Source organism: Prorops nasuta, unplaced genomic scaffold (genome assembly GCF_024137725.1).
Source record: "Prorops nasuta isolate Cenicafe-Biocafe unplaced genomic scaffold, Cenicafe_Pnas_1.2 PNAS00020, whole genome shotgun sequence".
Lineage (NCBI taxonomy): Eukaryota > Metazoa > Arthropoda > Insecta > Hymenoptera > Bethylidae > Prorops > Prorops nasuta.
Window position 1 is genome coordinate 1904704 of NW_027116817.1, and position 20536 is coordinate 1925239.

General features: G+C 34.6%; 1 protein-coding gene across 5 annotated transcripts in view; it reads left to right on the forward strand.

The window, feature by feature from the left end:
• The window catches only part of atl (atlastin GTPase), a 202578-nt gene that overhangs the window by 18022 nt on the left and 164020 nt on the right, over positions 1–20536 (forward strand). For all 5 annotated transcript variants that reach the window (XR_010823805.1, XM_066739260.1, XM_066739259.1 and 2 more), the window contains exon 2: positions 17157–17219. Coding sequence is in view for 4 of the 5 variants with exons in the window: in XM_066739261.1 (XP_066595358.1) it covers positions 17157–17219 (63 nt within the window). In the remaining variant the exon portion in view is untranslated. The remainder of the gene's footprint in view (positions 1–17156; positions 17220–20536) is intronic.

Sequence of the window (20536 nt, forward strand, 5' to 3'; positions counted from 1 at the left end):
AAATGCATATTTTTAAATTTTTATTGTGTTTGCTTTAGATAATATTGAGCGTTATTAAGTCGCTCGCATCGTTCAGGGACACGTAGAATGTGTCTGACTACATACGGCGCGCTAGCGAGAATATACGTTTACTACTTACGCGGCGCATAACATGGTACGTGTACAGTTATGACAATAATGCTCGCATCGGCCTCTACCACAGTGATGCCGATCTGCGGACGGCCAGACGGACTCCCCACCATCCGTCCGCGGACTCATCAACACGTCCAGGGATGCCTGCATCCGTGAGTCAACCCCACTCATGTCCTACTCCCTAGTAACTCACACCATTGCAGGGATGCATAGGTGTCTCGGCTTGCGTCGCTCAAGTTCGATGAGCGTCGGTTGTCTGGGGTGCGAAAGAGAGCGAAATAATTTTCTCGGATCTCTCTGTCTCGAACCCGAACTGACTCGAACGGAACTTCGTTCAGCCGACGAGCTAGAATCCTTTTCGGTGGCAATTTCAACTTGTCCTTTCGTAGATTCCGGTTCAATTACTGTAAAAAAGTTTCGTATGATGATAAAGAAATGTTAAAATTGTTTCATTGTATTATTAAATAATAAATAAAAACAATATATTAATTCATTGGAATATAATAATGTACAATTTTAATTCCCACATCCCATTATAAGCAATTAAAGTGTTTATTTATTTCTCCATTAATAATAATCATTAAATTAATAATTTATTTTAAAAACCAATCTTAGAATGTATACAAATCTTAAACAAAATTAAAAAAAAATCTAATAAGACTCGAATCCGCGACAATCTGCGTTGTGAGCAGACACTTAGCCCCCTGTGCTACACAACCTTTCGACATTTTTTGTATAAACGGACAATGTAAACAGAGGTTCTCGTGAAATGATTTTTATCGTATTTCTTTCTTCAACATAGTTTTAAAGCTGAAATCGTATGCAGAGTTATAATTGCATAATATATATATATATATATATATATATGAGGCCGAATAGAAATTATGCAAATTAAAAATATTCGAATCTCCGAAAATCAATTTCAACATTATTTTCGAAGATGTTAATGCAAACGCTATTCAGCATTATGAAGCATGAAATATAATAAACGTCTATTTTCAGAAAAAAAAAATAACAGTCATAAAATGACTTCATTACTATGATAAAAGGGTATACGTGAAATGACGTTAATTTTTTGATGGAAACATCGTACTTTTACAAAAGAATATATATATATTTAATGATGATTATACACATATTTCGTGAATAAATATCAGCGTAATGAAAACCATTTGTGAAGGAGGAACCTATTAAATTTTTGATTTAAAAATAGTGATTTTAAAAACATATGGTATATAGCATTTAATCGAGGCCACGTATTATTTACAAATATCAGCTGTTTCTCTTAGAAAGCAAATGTTCTAGGTATTCAAGTGTATGAGTATAACAAGGATAGGGATACGAAATAATAACACGAGTTTTTATAAATAGCAAAAGCAAATTTTCTTATTAAAAGGATAGCGTCCCCCCTTATTATATTTAGAGATTACATGGTAGAGAGATAGCTCGTCTTCGCTAAGAATATCCGCACAAAGAGGAGAACGTGATAACGCTCTAAATATGAATAATTATAATGAATTCATCAAGAAATAATTATTATACACCTTGAAAACTACCATCAGCTCATTCTGTATGTTCAGGAGTTGCTACAATTATATGTGCATAAAATTTATTTCATTTGCACTGAAATATTATATAAAATCTAGTAGCAATGGTGTGTATTTATGAACTCGTATTACAATTATTAAAATTTGGAGCATTATCGCGCTCTCCTCTTTGTGCGGATATTCGTAGCGAAGACAGTGGTTTTCTCCCTCGCACGCATTCTCCTAATAGATAAAGAGGCACCGCATTCCTTTTAATAAGTGCCTGCGCTTTCGATATTTAGAAAAACTCGTGTTATGATTTCATAGCGCTATCCTTCTTGGACTGATGTACATTTAGATTAATAGGACATCGCCTTTTCGAAAGTAACAGCTGATTTCCGTAAATAATGCCTCACGGAATAAGTCGAAACTTATTTTTACTTATTTTTAAACACAAAGCTCTTGCAAATGCAATAGCTTATATTTAAGAAAAATTGACATTTTTATTATCTAAATGAATAAAATCTTTAACTTTTTTATTTTTCGTACCAACTCTGTTTCTTTATAGCGGCGAGAGGATTCCTGTAAATAAAGTGTAAGGGTGGATAGGATAACATTTTTATTATTTTTTTTATTTTTTTTATTTTTTTTTTTTGTGAAGTTAAAATGCATTTGCACACCAACGAGTAAACTTCCTTCGAATTAACGATAGGATTTTTGTTCGTTGATAGTGTGGGACTCATGGTCCCCAGGAATTGTCATTGCACCGATTTTTTAAATGCTCGCTCAAACTCCCTGGATCTTTAAGGCCTAAATTCTACCCACTAAACAATCCTCTGACTCTACAGACATTATTTAGATTAATTATAACTTGTAACGTTATTCCCGTCAGTGTGAGGGGCCACTCACACTACGGGTTTTCCCATTACCTTCGCCTGTCCTTATTTATCGGTATCAGGGCGCCAGTTGGTCAGTTGGGTGGCCAACAACCCTACGGTATCATTTGAGACTTTCGACTCCATTTTCTATGCATCTTATACGGCCCTGCGGCCAAGCATTTGGACGGTAGCGGTAGCCAGGGTCGCTCAGTATGCTAGGTCGTGGAGAGAGGGGAGGGTTCCTTACGGAAGTCCGAGCCTCGCAGACCTGCCTGCTGAGGGGCATACATTTCTTCCTCACCACCCACACACAGGTGGTGGTGAGGAGTGCGGGAACATGCGGTATCAATTGCCAAAGCATAGAGTTTTGCCAGGAGCGGACCACCACGGAGGCAATGTTCACGGCCCGTCCAGCCATAGCGCAAGCCTATGGAATTACGGAGGGCACCGGGACACATTCCAACGGGCTAACTACGCCCCTGCACAACCCACTATGCATTGGCCGGTATCCAGTCGTGACGCACGTGCAGGCTGGCCTATAGCACACGCCTCACGTACGCGAACCGACCCATGGCTGTCTGAGTGCCGCGTCACGCGCTCACCAGCACGCACGGACACATCAGCACAGTCCCATGGTCGCGTTCCGACTGCCTCGCTATGGCAGTCTGCGCACGACATTCGCGCAGCCTGCTTGACGCGCGTAACCAGCGTTCAAGCCAGACTCGATGTTCTATTTCCCCTCCTCGTGGGGACTTATAGACACGGTCATTCTTTTAGGACTCCCCGAGGCCGCTTCTCCTTATCTCAGGTTGCCTGCGGGTTGTTTGGCATAGCCCTGTCTTACTTCTCAGGGCAACCTTGACATCGTTTACTGGAACGCCGGTCTTTTCATCCGGGTCTCTGCCTGTCAACGGGGTCTACCCTTGACGTTAGCTATAATCCACTCGTGAGCCTATCTCACGAGTCGGTAACGTAGGGATTAATAATATCCACTATTCGGTAGCTTTTATACTTTTTATTCGGTATCTCGTATACGTAACGGGGAACTTCGTTACAAGCTTTTAACGCTTTGCAAAGTAGTCGGTAAAGGAACCAACTATAAATGACAATATGTTAGAGCTTTGCAAAGTAGTCGATGAAAGCTCCGACTATTAATCTTTTTTTATTTTAGCTTTGCAAAGTAGTCGATTAAAGCACCGACTATTACTATTTATATTTCAGCTTTGCAAAGTAGTCGGTCAAGGCACCGACTGAAAACATTTATATTTAAGCTTTGCAAAGTAGTCGTTTAAAGAATCGACTATACACTTTCATGTTAAAGCTTTGCAAAGTAGTCGTTTAACAAACGACTTGCTATTATAATTATTTATGCTAAATCTATGTCATTGTAATCGCTATCATCACATCTATAAACATTTAAGCTGCTTCCTGCTGTAACAGAATGCCTTACATTTAATTGGGTTTTCATTAAATGTAATTGCTGTTCTGTCACAGTCATTGAATGCGATGTTTCATTTTTGGATCTAAGTGCGTACTTTATTACGAATGGCGCTGAAGATAGTAGCAGAAAGTTACGGACGCAAGTTGAGTACCGCTGCTCATACTTAATTTTGCCGAAAAACGTAATATTTCGAGATTTAAATTGCGCAGAAGCTTAAATTAATCGAAAAAGAAAATATTCATTTGATATTCATTAAAAAAAATGATTTAGTTCACTTTTTTTTACGGTCATGAAAAGATGTCATCAGCGAGTCATTCACGACTATTATCAAATAGATGGACATTTTTTTAATTTTTTTCATCCATACAGTCTTTTAGCTTATAAAATTCTGAAGAGAATGATGCTACTTTCGTGAGGGATCGCGTCCTTTTTGTTATACTTTTTTAACATAGAAAGCAGAGATACAGGATAAAATAGATGTTTTTCAACCTTCGGTTAAAATTTTTAAGTAGCAGGACATTTTTTTAATTTTTTTAAATCATACAGTCTTGTAGCCTATTAAATTCTGCATAGACCAATATGTATTTCGTTAGGGAGCGCGACTCCCTTAAGACATTTTTTTAAGATTGAAAGCAGAGATACAGATGAAAAATTACGTTTCTGGAGTTTTGGCTAAGTTTTTCAGTTAGCAGGAAATTTTTGTAATTTTTTTCAACCATACCGTCTTTTAGCTCATGAAATTCTGAAGAGAACGGTGCTACTTTCGCGAGGGATCGCGTCCCCCTTAATATCTTATTTCAACAATGAAGATAGGACTTGTGAATCACACAAACACATTTTCAAACTTAGCCGAAAGGTTGACAACGTGATTTTGCGATTCAAGATTTCTATGTTTATTGTCAAAATACAACGTTAAGGATGGCGCGATCCCTCACAAAACTGCTACCATTCTCTTCTGAATTTCCTAAGCTGAAAGACAGTATGATTGAAAAAATTATAAAAAATTTCCTGCTTACTGAAAAACTTAGCCAAAAGTCCAAAAACGTAATTTTTCATCTGTATTTCTGCCTTCAATGTTAAAAAAATCTAATAAGGGAGTCGCGTCCCCTAACGAAATACATACTGGTCTATGCAGAATTTAATAGGCTACAAGACTGTATGATATAAAAAAATTAAAAAAATTTCCTGCTACTTGAAAATTTCAGCAGAAACATGAGATTCGTCGATTATTCTGGTGGTATCTTACAGATGTTCTCTTTAATCGTTGAAAAACCACTTTAAGGGGGTTGCGATCCCTAAAAATTTTGATACTGTCTTTTAGAGAATTTAATTAGCATGAAGATTGTGAAAATCAAATAAATTACAAAAATTTCCTGCTAACTGAAAAATTTACCCAAAACTCCAGAAACTTAATTTTTCATCTGTATCTCTGCATTCAATCTTAAAAAAATGTCTTAAGGGAGTCGCGCTCCCTAACGAAATACATACTGGTCTATGCAGACTTTAATAAGCTACAAGACTGTATGATTTAAAAAAATTTTAAAAATGTCCTGCTACTTAAAAATTTTAACCGAAGGTTTAAAAACATCTGTTTTCTCCTGTATCTCTGCTTTCTATGTTAAAAAAGTATAACAAAAAGGACGCGATCCCTCACGAAAGTAGCATCATTCTCTTCAGAATTTTATAAGCTAAAAGACTGTATGGATAAAAAAAATTTCCAGCTATTTGATAATAGTCGTGAATGACTCGCTGATGACATCTTTTCATGAACGTAAAAAAAAGTCAACTAAATCATTTTTTTTAATGAATATCAAATGAATATTTTCTTTTTCGATTAATTTAAGCTTCTGCGCCATTTAAATCTCGAAATATTACGTTTTTCGGCAAAATTAAGTATGAGCAGCGGTTCTCAACTTGCGTCCGTAACTTTCTGCTGAAACTTTCTGCTATCTTCAGCGCCATTTATTACGCAAATTACATTTACTGTTTCAGACGATAGTTTATTGCGTTTCTTATTTATATTATTGGGAATTATGGAAGAGCATCTTTCTGCTTCCGCGTTTGAATGAGGAAGAGACCTCACAATATTTAATAACAAACGCAATTGTGGATATTTTATTTCTTTTCTTTCTGTTAATTTAGAACATATCGCCATCCACATATTGCCAAATGGTAACTTCGACCAATATTGTTTTACTTCGGAGCTTTCTGTTGAATAAAGAGAAGTTCATTCATTTTTAATTAATTCTTTGTCAAAATTGCCTAATCTACGACATATTTCCAGCAATTTCCAAGTACTGGCTTCTCGATTCTCGGTAAATAATGCTTCTTCTTTAAAAATATTCAAATTTTCTAAATATCTATCGAAAATAGGAAAGCGGTCTCGAATTTCCTCGCTAGCTTTTACCAAAAACGACACAGAATTTTGACGAATTAATTGTACTTATCTTCCACCAAAGAGAATTAATTTTCTAAATAATCAGCACACTCAAGGCCGATATCAACTGATTACAGAGGTAGTTGGTTTTCAATTGCTGAAAAACTTAAATTTCTTAAATATTGAGGAACTAATTCCTCTTTTAATAGTGGAGGCCTCAAAAACTTTTGCAAGAAAAAGGTCAGAAATTGCAAAGAATGTTGTTGAACTAGGTATACTTTAGTTTCATTAGGTTGGAAAAAAGCGTTAAATGAATTAAACTTTTTCATAATATTATTCAAAAACAATAAATAAGCTTTGCTTTCGCTATTTTCCATTGTTCATGAGACTGAAGATAGCCGCGACTATCTAGCCGCGAGTTCAGGAAACGCACAGCATAAAGTTGGCGAGTCACCCGGTATACGAAATCGGTGGCACTCCTACTTTCAATCGAGTTTTTTAAAAATAAAGAAATTTTTTTAATTTCCTTTAACAAGACAGTTTTGAAGCTGCTTAAATTCGGAATCCAACAGTATGGATTTCGCGAGGGTTTGCGACTCCCTTAATGCTCTTCTTAAGAGAGAAACAGGACATTAACCTAACAAACTCACGTTTTCCAACTTTCGGCTTGATCTTTGAAATAGCAGGAAATTTGTTTAATTTTTTTCACCTACACAGTCCTCTAGCCCATTAAATTCTGAATAAAACCGTATGGATTTCGTGAGGGTTCGCGACTCCCTTAATGCCCTTTTTTAACCAAGAAGTAACCAGAAATCAGAATAGGTAACAAGGCAAATTCTCTTGCCTTGATACATAATTTATTTCTGATTTATAACGCCGCGCGTAAATGAGGTTGCTCTCGATCCCGGGTGGCGGCGCTGTGCCCCGTGCACAGCTGCCACGATCGCCTGGTCGAGCGGGGCCTTAGGCGCAGACACACCGCTTTTACCAGTCATCAAGGCAGGACGTATTTTGGTAAAAATCCAAGGAAGGCTTCGATCAGGTTCAAATATCCATGTAAGTGGACCCTGAACCAGGATTTGATGTACTAAGAAGGAAGGAAGGAGGGCAGACAGGAAATTGGGAACTGTCAGGAGGTTCAACTGGGAACTTCAACTCCATTCCACCATTCCTAACCTAAAAATTGACACTGCTGTGCATGCCAGGCTTGAACTTTGTTACACTGTTTATTGCATGAAGGTAAGCGTTGAGGGCCGATATTAGGACTCAACGTTTAATTTTTAATATTCCTTTGTGACTAACTTGGTGGCTCCAGGCTTGGTAGGGTGTAGCAGGTCTACGTAGGGAGTACTATTGAATTCAACTCCAATTACAGGAGATAGGTACAGAGCTTTTCCCTTTTTGCACTCATATAGTCTAGTATTTCCTACAAGGAAAGTGAACTATCATTGAGATGAGTTGGATTATAAATTCCATAGCCTGTACGATGACAAGAATTAGGCTTTAATGCCAAATATATATATATATATATATATATATATACTTTTATTTTTTTTTCTTCCTTACTTATAAACTTGTACATAGTTTGATTTCAATCAATTGCTTCCTGACTAGGTGTTGGAATTATATTATAGTTAATATAAGGTTAATAAATTTGGTGCATAAGCACATTAAAAAAGGAGATTCAGAGACTCCGTTGGACAACCTTAGTCATGTAACTTTCTTAGTAATGATTTAGATATTGATGGACCTGGCTATGCCTTGCTTGACTTGGTGTTACCTCTTTCCTTGTGTCTTTTACATTTCCTACAGGAATAGTACAGCAAGTATTTAGGTTCTTGAAGGGCTAGCGTTGGGAGGATTGAGAGAGAACCTTCTGTCCAGTATATGGACTGAAAGTCATCCAATTACCGGACATCCTCAATATCATTTAATATTCAGTTGTTTTATTTATATAAGTACTTTTCTTTTGTGAATAGTTATAATTTCATTGCTCTGGTCTTTAGAAGTTAACGGTAGATTTGGGGAGAAATCCCATGTATAACTGTATAATTATCTTAACTTTATACTTGAAAATTGATAGAAAGAGCAGTTATAGAATATAATTCTTATTTTAACTTTTATTAATGTGTACTGGTAATTTTGCTAGAGAATCCACTTTAATTTCACAGCGTGCCACGTCCTTGAAAAGTCTCAAGCCGGCAAGCTTCAGACTGGCTCATATATAAAGTTCATGAGCCTGGCGCTCTTTATAAGTAAAGTCTGTGTTCCTTTGCACTGATTTCTTGTTAAAATTGTGTCTTCCCCACAATAACGGGAATCATGTCGCAATGGATAAGCTAACGTTTTCTGTCTTTGGGCTGAATTTTTAAATAGCAGGCATTTTTTAAAAATTTTTTTCACATACACAGTCTCAAAGCCCATTAAATTCTGAATATAACGATATGCATTTCGAAAGAGTTCGCGACTCCCTTAATGCCCTTTTTTAACCAAGAACTAGACAGAATTCAGAATAGACAGAAAACGTTAGTTTTTCCATCTATTCTGAATTCTGATTACTTCTTGGTTAAAAAAAACATTAAGGGAGTCGCGAACCCTTTCGAAATGCATATCGTTATATTCAGAATTTAGTGGGCTTTGAGACTGTGTGTGTGAAAAAAATTAAAAAAAATGCCTGCTATTTGAAAAATCCAGCCAAAAGTTGGAAAACGCCAGTTTATGCAATACAAAGTTCTACTTCTCAGTTAAAAAAGGGCATTAAGGGAGTCGCGAACCCTCACGAAATGCATACAGTTTTATTGAGAATTTAATGAGCTAGAAGACTGTGTATGTGAAAAAAATTAAAAAACAAGCCTGCTATTTAAAAAATCCAGCCCAAAGATAGAAAACGTTAGTTTATCCATCTATTATGAATTCTGGTTAATTCTTGGTTAAAAAAAGGGCATTAAGGAAGTCGCGAACCTTCACGAAGTCCATACTGTTTTATTGAGAATTTAATGGGCTAGAGGACTGTAGGTGAAAAAATTCAACAAATTTCCTGCTATTTCAAACATCCAGCCGAAAGTTGGAAAACGTGAGTTTGTTAGGTTAATGTCCTGTTTCTCTCTTAAGAAGAGCATTAAGGGAGTCGCAAACCTTCGCGAAATCCATACTGTTGGATTCCGAATTTAAGCAGCTTCAAAACTGTCTTGTTAAAGGAAATTAAAAATATTTCTTTATTTATAAAAAACTCGATTGAAAGTAGGAGTGCCACCGATTTCATATACCGGGTGACTCGACAACTTCATGCTGTGCGTTTCCTGAACTCGCGGCTATCTTCAGTCTCATCCATTGTTCGAAGCAATTCCTCTGCTTGACTTATTTTTTCTGAAAATGGTTCTAATAAGAAACTATGCAATACATCCCATACTTCTAACAAACGTTCTATATATTTCTGACGTGAAAGCCAACGTGTTTCTCCGTACTTTATTAATATTTTATTCTCGTTTGTAAACGCTTGTTGGAAATCTTTAAAAATAGCGGTTCTTTTTGGGCTTCCACTTATAAAAGAAACCACTTTTTTTATAAAGTTTCCGCATTCCGTTGGTAAAGTTTTACAAGCATTAGCAGCTACCAGTGCAGAGGAATGACAAATACATGGCATTGTTACCAATCGTGGACATTTTTGTACTAATCTGGTTTGGAAAAAATCATGTTTTCCAACCATTACCGAAGCATTGTCACAACTTAATCCGATAATTTGAGCTAAAGGTATTTCTTTTTTAATTAATTCTGAACTAAATGAATTAAATATTTTCTGAGCAGAACAATCGCTCGCGTCTAAGTTAATTAACTGAAGTAATTCAGTATGTACGCGTAAAGATCTACTGACCACGTATCGTGTAAGCAATATCATTTTTTTTTCATTTGTAATGTCTGAAGTTTCATCTTCAAACACGGAAAACTTATTGTTTTTTAATTTATTTGTTATCCGTTTGGTCTCATACGGACATAAAACATTATTAATAATATTTTACAATTTAGTTCTCCCTAAAGACATTGATTGAAAAACATCTGGTTCCTTACCAATCTCTTTAAATATCGTCAATAGCTCTACACTGTAAACAAACGGAATGTTGTGCTCTACGAAAAAGGTAGCTAACTTGATTTCAGCTACTTTAACTTTGTCATTGAAATCAAGCTGCTCATCTCTAGAAGTACCAGGATTTGTAAGATCCTCGTCTTCTGCAGTATTTATTTCCTTCATTTTCATTAGATGAGTTAAGGATTCAGAGTGCCGTAAAATTTGTGATTGACCGCTAGCATAAGATTTATTACAAGCAACGCAAATATACTTGTAATCATCATTCGGAACTCTCTTCACCCAAATCTTCCAAGATGGATAATCGTTGTACCATTGCAATTGAATTTTTTTTCTTCTCGGTTTGATGATTTTTCCTTTGAAGCCATCTTATTATTATTTTTATTATAATGTAGCTTATTGTACTCACATAAGATGTAATATTTCCTTGTTAATAATCCTTAGCAGGGAGTACCACTTTTCACAAAAAACTACCACCACACTTAAACACACTGGGAAAAGCTTGAAAATGATTATTCACTGTTTATGAATAAATTTCACACAAATAAAGCGCGAAATACGCTAAAAAAATCATGCAAACTTTTACACTTTTATTGCGGTATTTAATTTAAGTCGTTCAAAGAAAGCGGTTGAAAGCGACTGAACGAGGTAAACATTTGTTTACTTCGAGGCGCTATACGTGTTTACATTTTGCAGTGACAGATTTATTACCTTTATTATTTGATGATCTAGTTTAACTCTTTCTAGTACACCTTACATATGGAATTGGTGAGAAACTATACCAATTTTAATACGATAATATTGTTTGTCAGGTTACTTTTATAGGTAGCTGTCAAAGTGGAGCTTCAGTTCTCATGGATCAATTGGCTCATCTATTTGGAGCGTGAATACTCTTACTTTTCTTAGTGTATATTATACAATTTATTAAACTTTAAAATACATTAATAAAAGTGTTATATTACTATTAAATTTGAAAAATAGAAAAGGTCATAAAGTTTAAAATTTTTGCATAATATACACAACGCAAATATTAATAATTAAATTAACAATTTAAATGCATGTTTAATTTATTACTAATATTTATGTTTCAGGATGTCGAGTAACGAATCGGCGGCTGAAAGTAAGTAAACTTTTTTCATCGTCCTGGAAATTTTACATTTTTAGACTTTTCTTACTTAATTAAATTAATGTTTATTTCAGATCAAATTCAAGATGTCATGGCCAATGTGGCGGAGATGGGCCCCACCACCAACCAGCGCATTGCTGCGTTGGAAGACCTGGTGAGGAGGTTGGTGGAGCACCAGGAGTAGCAGCAGCAGCAACAACAACAGCTGCAGGAACAACAGCAAATGGTGTCGGCGCGTCACCGTAAGTATCAATTGTTTTATTTATATAGTATACATATTGGCATTTCAATTACTATACTTATATAACAATTTCTCTGTAATGTAGCTCTTGTAATTTGAATTAATTGCTATTTATTATTTTACAGATAAAAAATCTGGAGGTGGGAAGGCGCGCCGACATTGGGCACAGTTGCGTGGACAAGAACGGGGTGGAAGAGGAGGAGGGAGAGGGTGGGTGAAAGAGGAGGAGGGAGAGGGTGGGTGGAAGAGGAGGTGGGGGTGCGACAGGGGGGGGTTTGGCCCTGTAATAAAAAATTATTATTTAAATTAATAAAAAATAAATCAATCAATCAATGTACATTATATTTATTATTTCAATCTCCTTCCAATTTATTAAATAATTAACATTAAAGGTACCACGTATAGGTTACAAGCCATTTTGCAAATAAAACATTAATTAAATAATTATCGGTGCGTTTAGTGTTAATAATATTACAGATTAGAGCTTTAAGCAAAATGTCCATATTACTTAATTAAATTAATTGTTAATAAGACTCTATCTTCAATTATAAGTAGTTAATAATAAAATTGAGACCAACATAATTAAAATCATTTCTATAGAACTAAAATAATAGTTCAAGGTGAAAAAGGTATAGATTTACTGTTATGGAATATTCTTCATGTTTGCTTTTTCCGATTTATACATTCTTGTTATCCTTAACTAATGTATCAATTATAGCCTAGCTATCAAGAAAATATTTTGCTCGAAATTATTGCCTAAACGAAGGTATGATGGAAAGCGATAGAATTATCTCTATGTAAGCTATATTACAAGAAAATATAATTAAGATATCAAAGAAAGCTTCATTGACATTGCTATTTTATTTACGAGACAACATAAGATTGCGTAACGCATGTGGTTAAATGTCCGCTCGCTATGCTTATCACCGCAGGTTCGGGTCCTTCTGAATTTTTTTTTCACTTTTATATAAAATGTTTACATTGAAATAATGATTTCTGATAAAAATTGCTAATATAATTATTATTAATAATGGAATGAAAAATTAAATTGTAATTGCATGATATAGGGTGTAGGTATTAATGTTACACATTATTATTACATGTAAAAAGCCTACTTCTATTGATTATTTAACGATATAAGCAAGGAAACATATTTTTCTATTGTTATTTTTTTCTCTGAAAATAGACGTTTATTATATTTCATAATGCTGAATAGCGTTTGCATTAACATCTTCGCAAATAATGTTGAAATTGATTTTCGGAGATTCGAATATTTTTAATTTGCATAATTTCTATTCGGCCTCATATATATATATATATATATATATATATATATATATATATATATATATATCGGAGAACACTTGAATTTTTCTAGCCGCCACCCGATTACTTTCGTCTTTTCCGGTTCCCACCGTGAAACTGTCACTAATTTTACTCCGCATCATACTTCCGCCCTCCCTTCCACGTCTTGTTTATTTACTAACCCACTTTACATTATTACTGCTACTCCACCATAGCCCAACTACCTCCCACTATATTCCCCCAACCAATCACTTCTCAACCTATCATCTCCGACACGGCCATTCTGACAAATCATTCGTCCTCGGATGTTGCTCCACAATCACAATAACAACCCACTTGATATTAAAATCATAATGCCCATCAATCTTTCGGTCGTACTATTGACCTGCTAGTATCAAATCCATGATACCCAATAAAAACTATCGGTCATACCATTGACCTGCTAGTATCAAATCCATGATACCCAACAAAAACTATCGGTCATACCATTGACCTGCTAGTATCAAATCCATGATACCCAACAAAAACTTTCGGTCATACCATTGACCTGCTAGTATCAAATCCATGATACCTAACACATTTGTCAACCTCTTTATCCTCACCAATAGTCCGTTCGCCCACCGCCCACTCACGGACTCTAATAGACGAGTACCGGGCTACGGCTACGATACAACTATTGGTGCATCTCACACAACTTCAATTTTTTTTTTTTTTCAATACTTACTGATCAACTCACAAATCCATTATGCTCTTCACCACCGATACATCGCCCATTTTCTTCCTTTTCTCTGCCTAACAATCCCAACTGCATCCTTTTTCATTTGTGGTAATCCCACTTCTGATATCGGAGAACACTTGATTTTTTCTAGCCGCCACCCGATTACTTCCGTCTTTTCCGGTTCCCACCGTGAAACTGTCACTAATTTTACTCCGCATCATACTTCCGCCCTCCCTTCCACGTCTTGTTTATTTACTAACCCACTTTACATTACTAACTCCGATTTGTTTACATCTCGTTGAACCTAACGCTCACTCGTTCTTCTCAACATATTACTGCTACTCCACCATAGCCCAACTACCTCCCACTATATTCCCCCAACCAATCACTTCTCAACCTATCATCTCCGACACGGCCATTCTGACAAATCATCCGTCCTCGGATGTTGCTCCACAATCACAATAACAACCCACTTGATATTAAAATCATAATGCCCATCAATCTTTCGGTCGTACTATTGACCTGCTAGTATCAAATCCATGATACCCAATAAAAACTATCGGTCATACCATTGACCTGCTAGTATCAAATCCATGATACCCAACAAAAACTATCGGTCATACCATTGACCTGCTAGTATCAAATCCATGATACCCAACAAAAACTTTCGGTCATACCATTGACCTGCTAGTATCAAATCCATGATACCTAACACATTTGTCAACCTCTTTATCCTCACCAATAGTCCGTTCGCCCACCGCCCACTCACGGACTCTAATAGACGAGTACCGGGCTACGGCTACGATACAACTATTGGTGCATCTCACACAACTTCAATTTTTTTTTTTTTCAATACTTACTGATCAACTCACAAATCCATTATGCTCTTCACCACCGATACATCGCCCATTTTCTTCCTTTCCTCTGCCTAACAATCCCAACTGCATCCTTTTTCATTTGTGGTAATCCCACTTCTGATATCGGAGAACACTTGATTTTTTCTAGCCGCCACCCGATTACTTCCGTCTTTTCCGGTTCCCACCGTGAAACTGTCACTAATTTTACTCCGCATCATACTTCCGCCCTCCCTTCCACGTCTTGTTTATTTACTAACCCACTTTACATTACTAACTCCGGTTTGTTTACATCTCGTTGAACCTAACGCTCACTCGTTCTTCTCAACATATTACTGCTATCTCCACCATAGCCCAACTACCTCCCACTATATTCCCCCAACCAATCACTTCTCAACCTATCATCTCCGACATATATATTATGCAATTATAACTCTGCATACGATTTCAGCTTTAAAACTATGTTGAAGAAAGAAATACGATAAATATCATTTCACGAGAACCTCCGTTTACATTGTCCGTTTATACAAGAAATGTCGAAAGGTTGTGTAGCACAGGGGGCTAACTGTCTGCTCACAACGCAGATTGTCGCGGATTCGAGTCTTATTAAATTTTTTTTTTTTTAATTTTGTTTAAGATTTGTATACATTCTAAGATTGATTTTTAAAATAAATTATTAATTTAATGATTATTATTAATGGAGAAATAAATAAACACTTTAATTGCTTATAATGGGGTGTGGGAATTAAAATTGTACATTATTATATTCCAATGAATTAATATATTGTTTTTATTTATTATTTAATAATACAATCAAACAATTTTAGCATTTCTTTATCATCATACGAAACTTTTACAGTAATTGAACCGGAATCTACGAAAGGAAAAGTTGAAATTGCCACCGAAAAGGATTCTAGCTCGTCGGCTGAGCGAAGTTCAGTTCGAGTCAGTTCGGGTTCGAGACAGAGAGATCCGAGAAAATTATTCCGCTCTCTTTCGCACCCCAGACAACCGACGCTCATCGAACTTGAGCGACGCAAGCCGAGACACCTATGCATCCCTGCAATGGTGTGAGTTACTAGGGAGTAGGACATGAGTGGGGTTGTGATCACGGATGCAGGCATCCCTGGACGTGTTGATGAGTCCGCGGACGGATGGTGGGGAGTCCGTCCGCCCGCAGATCGGTATCACTGCTCTACCAATCGGCTGCTAGTTTCACCTTCGTGCAATTCAATGGCAAACCAGAATAGGACCTTGATAGTTTTCCATATTAATTTCCTATAACCTCATTAAACTGGCAATTCAATTGCAAGAAAAATAGAACCTTCATAGTTCTCCCATATTTATCCATGTGTAGACACAGCAAACTGGCAAATTAATGGAAACAGGGTAGGGCCTAGATAGTTTTTTCCTAACACTAAAGTCTTATCAAACGCCTAACAAAAGCCTTGGTAGTTTTACCCTATTAGTAAAGTCCTATCAAATGCCTAGGAAGCGCCTAGCCGTTAAAAGGGAAAAACTACCTGATTTTATCCTGATTTAAAAGAAGTATGAGCGAAATATAATATTTTTCAATAGTTCTTTTCTTAACACATTGAGTGCCATGTCAGCCATTAGTGGCTGCTGGCAGTGTGTAACATGATATAGAACTATAAAAACAGACTTGTCGCATTACGCATTGAATGAATGCTTATACGAATCACGTTCCAAATGTAACCTATCTTCTACTGCGATAAGAAACACTGTCCCTACAATAGCAGCGCTTCTAAGCGGTGAGCGTGGCCTGAACGGGATTGCCTTAAAAATACGCGTGACGTTCAACGTGTTAAGTCGTGTCAACCACCAATGGATGCCAGTGCAAAGTATGATATAAAACTAAATCTTTTTATTGTTTTAAGTAATTACTGAAATTACGTAAATGTCTTCTACTGTAATATGTGTGTGTGTGTGTGAAACAATGACCGCAATACATTTACACTTTTATTGGGAGTAAATTTCAATCTGTTATTAGTCCATTTCGCATTTCTATACCGCAGATCCAGCACTTCTGCAGCGCACGTGGCCTGACTGGGATTTCCTTAAGAATTTGCATGACCCTCAATGTGCTAACCTACCTTTGGGCGCGGTTGGTTTCAGTGATACACGTAGCAAATTATATTTCATTTTTTTCAATAGAGAACCTTAGCGACCTCTATCTTACAGTAACTCAGTATTTTAGACTCCTCTGCAATTTAACGAAGCTGTGTCCCAACAGTGATAGTACAGAAAAGATAGTTTAGTTATGCATCACGCTCACTTTTTTTTGTGTTTGAGAGATCGACCCTGTCGAAAAGTAAAAATTCTATTGTACTTTACATATTTCGCGTCGGCACAAATTAATCCTAAATTCTGTATAATTAATTCTGAAATTTGTTATAATTAGAAAATTATATATATTAATATATTAAAATATAATATTTGATTATTTTCACTTTCAGGAAACGAATCTACGATGATGGTCATTGAACAAAATGTTAACCGTGTTCCACAGGAGGATGAAGGTAATACAAAATTGATTACTTATAGAAAGTTGTTCTACGAGATTATATTTTTAGTTAGCGATTCATTGAGCTATACTTAATAATCATTAAAATATTTTAGCAATTTATTGTTTAAAATTACCTAGCAGAAAAAACTTTTAACGATAAACATATATGATAATTATATTTAAAGAAGTCTTATAAAACATTGTTCTATTACATTTCCCTGTTTAAATCAATTAATGCGCGGGTACTTGTACAGTAGACCGTCCTGAATTCTTTTTTTATTTTTTTTGTTCGCCCCAGTCTTGAAAATCGTTAATTTGGGTAGAAAAAACAACTTTCTCACATTTTCAGCTCAAAAAAATTTTTTTTAGAACTGGCTCAATCAAAATTTATGTCAGTTTTACATCAAAATTCATTTATACCCGAATCTGTAGAAGATGTCAAGATATTGTTAATAACCTTTTAGAAAGAAAATGAAAAGAAGCATAGAAAAAGTTATGTAAAGAAAATTGATATCTATTATAATTTCGGAGTAAATGAATCCCACAAAAAACAAGCTTAGCTTGTAAAAAAAGGGCGGCAAGTACATAAGTCGTCTCTAGCATGATTAATACAGTAATATAAAATATTTTAATTAAAAAAAATAGTGAAATCCAACTGTTAGGCAAGTATAAATTTTTACCATGGCGAAGATTGAAATTTGGAAAAAAGTAAATAGTAAAACAAAAATTACCTGCCGGGCCCGTTGTATGCAATCGTATTAAATATAGCCGCATTTTTAACTTCCGAGAAGTAACGTTTATATTGCAAGATAGCAACTTACACATGAATATTACGGGCCCGGCAAGTAATTTTTGTGTTACTATTTACTTTTTTCCAAATTTCAATTTTCGCCATGATAAAAATTTATACTTGCCTAACAGTTGGATTTCATTATTTTTTTTTAATTAAAATATTTTATATTACTGTATTAATCATGCTAGAGACGACTTATGTACTTGCCGCCCTTTTTTTACAAGCGAAGCTTGTTTTTTGTTGGATCTTATAACGTTTTATAAGAATATAGGAATTAAAACTAAACAATTGTTTTAACTAATTCAATCTAACAAAACATTTTCCAATGTTCTCATCATTCCATAATGTAAATCTTCAATTCAAGATATTAATTTATTATACTATTGAATAAAATACAAAATATTACAATGATGGATTCTTATAATAATTACACTTTTAGAAGCTTTAAACATATTATTCAATGACTTTTGAATTATATTTCCAACATTTTATACCCAAAATCACCTTAAAGCTCTTCGCTTTCAAAAATTTGCTTCTAAATTTACCTCTAAATCCACCTTTTTCTTAGGTGTTACTCTCACTATCAATTTTTTATTATGGCTCTTTCTCTGGTAAACTTGTGCCATTTATATATTCTTTTGATTAATATAAACTGTAAAATATATACCAGTTAATGCAATAGATGCCTATGTTTTTTAGGTATACCGCTTTCAGTTTCCTGAATTTACACACTGTATACTCTATTACATGTGAAATATTGAAATCATGAAATCTCTTCATATTTACACATCTAAATGATTTATTATAAATTTCATCAACTATATGATTTCTAAATCCATAATTGAATGCCTAAAATCACCTGCAAGCCCTTCAATCTCAAGGATTTTTTTATGACTTGACTCATTTTTCCACTTTTTTCTTAGCTGTCACTCTCAATATCAACTTTGCATTATGGCACTTTCTCCAGCACACTAGTGCTATTTACATTTTCCTTTCATTAATATAAACTAGGAAGTACACCAATTAATGCAATGGAAGCCTCTCTTTTTAGATGTACAGCTTTCAGCTTCCTAAATTTATTCATTGTATGACCCATCATATGTAAAATATTGCAATCATGATCTGTTTTCATATTTACAGATCTACATGATATTGTTATAGTTTTCATTAACTATTTGATATATATTTCTAAAATTGTATGCCCAAAATGACCTACAAGCCCTTCGCTCTCAAAGGATTTGCTGACAAAAATTCATCCCTTTATCTTCCGTTTTCTTAACTGTTACTCCCAATATCAACTATGAATCAGGGCTCTTCTTCAAACAAACTAGTGCTATTTGTATTTTGTTTTCATTAATATAAACTAAAAAATACACAAATTAATGCAATGGAGCCTCTCTTTTTCAGATATACTGTTTTCAGTTTCCCAAATTTATTCACTGTATATTTTATTGCATGGAAAATATTAAACCGATGACTTCTTTTCATTGTTTCATTTCGAGATGATGTTATCATTATATTTATTATTTAATTGACTTATGTATTTCAATGAATTTATGCCCAAAATCACCTACAAGCCTTTCATTATCAAAAATTGGCTTCCAATTTTTTTAATTTCTCCACCTTTTCCTTAGGGTTAACTTTCAACATTAACTTTGCATTATGGCTCTTTCTATGGCAAACTGGTATCATTTCTGACTTCTTTTATTTAATATTACAGTTCAAGCCTGCACAATGACACAATAAACACATTCTTATAATTCAATCTGAAATAAAATCTCACTAAGTACCAACAAATATATTACATACTATATTATAAAATTCAATATTATACTTATAAAAAATTAAATTGGGATAATTTTTGGGAGATAATAATAATTTTTTCTACTCTGAATTAGGAAGCGTAGATAAATATTTGGTTTTGATACTTTTTTAAATTATAATTGAATATTATTTAACGATTAGCAAATATTTATCTACTTTTCTTTAATCGTAGTAATAAGAAAGTTTTATTGTCTCCTGGAAAATTGTTTTTATATATGATATAACATATCGGAGAGTTAAACTCCACATCAGTTTAAAGAAAAAAAAAGTTAAACATGCATTTTGTTAATGATTTCAATACCTGGAAGTATAGCATATGATTTCAGATATCTTAACAATTTCTTGCAACTAATATGTTCCTGATAATTACCAATGCACATAAATATTGAAAGTATACTTCTCCTTGGCACTGTTGAAAATATGTAAATATTAATCTTACTTTATCCAGTCAGCTCTATCCACAATAATGAAAATAGAAATCTTCTATTTTAATTTATCTGAAAAAGAAATTTCACAAAGTACCACAAAGCATATAACCTCCTGTATTCTAAAATATTATGTTTTACTTATCTAATAATTATCGACTCGTTATGTCATTATTATTCGAATTTATTTATCATTTTTAAAATTAAACACATTCACTAATATAACAATGAACAACCTCACTGTATTATATATACATAATCTTACATTACAATTGACAGTTAACAAGT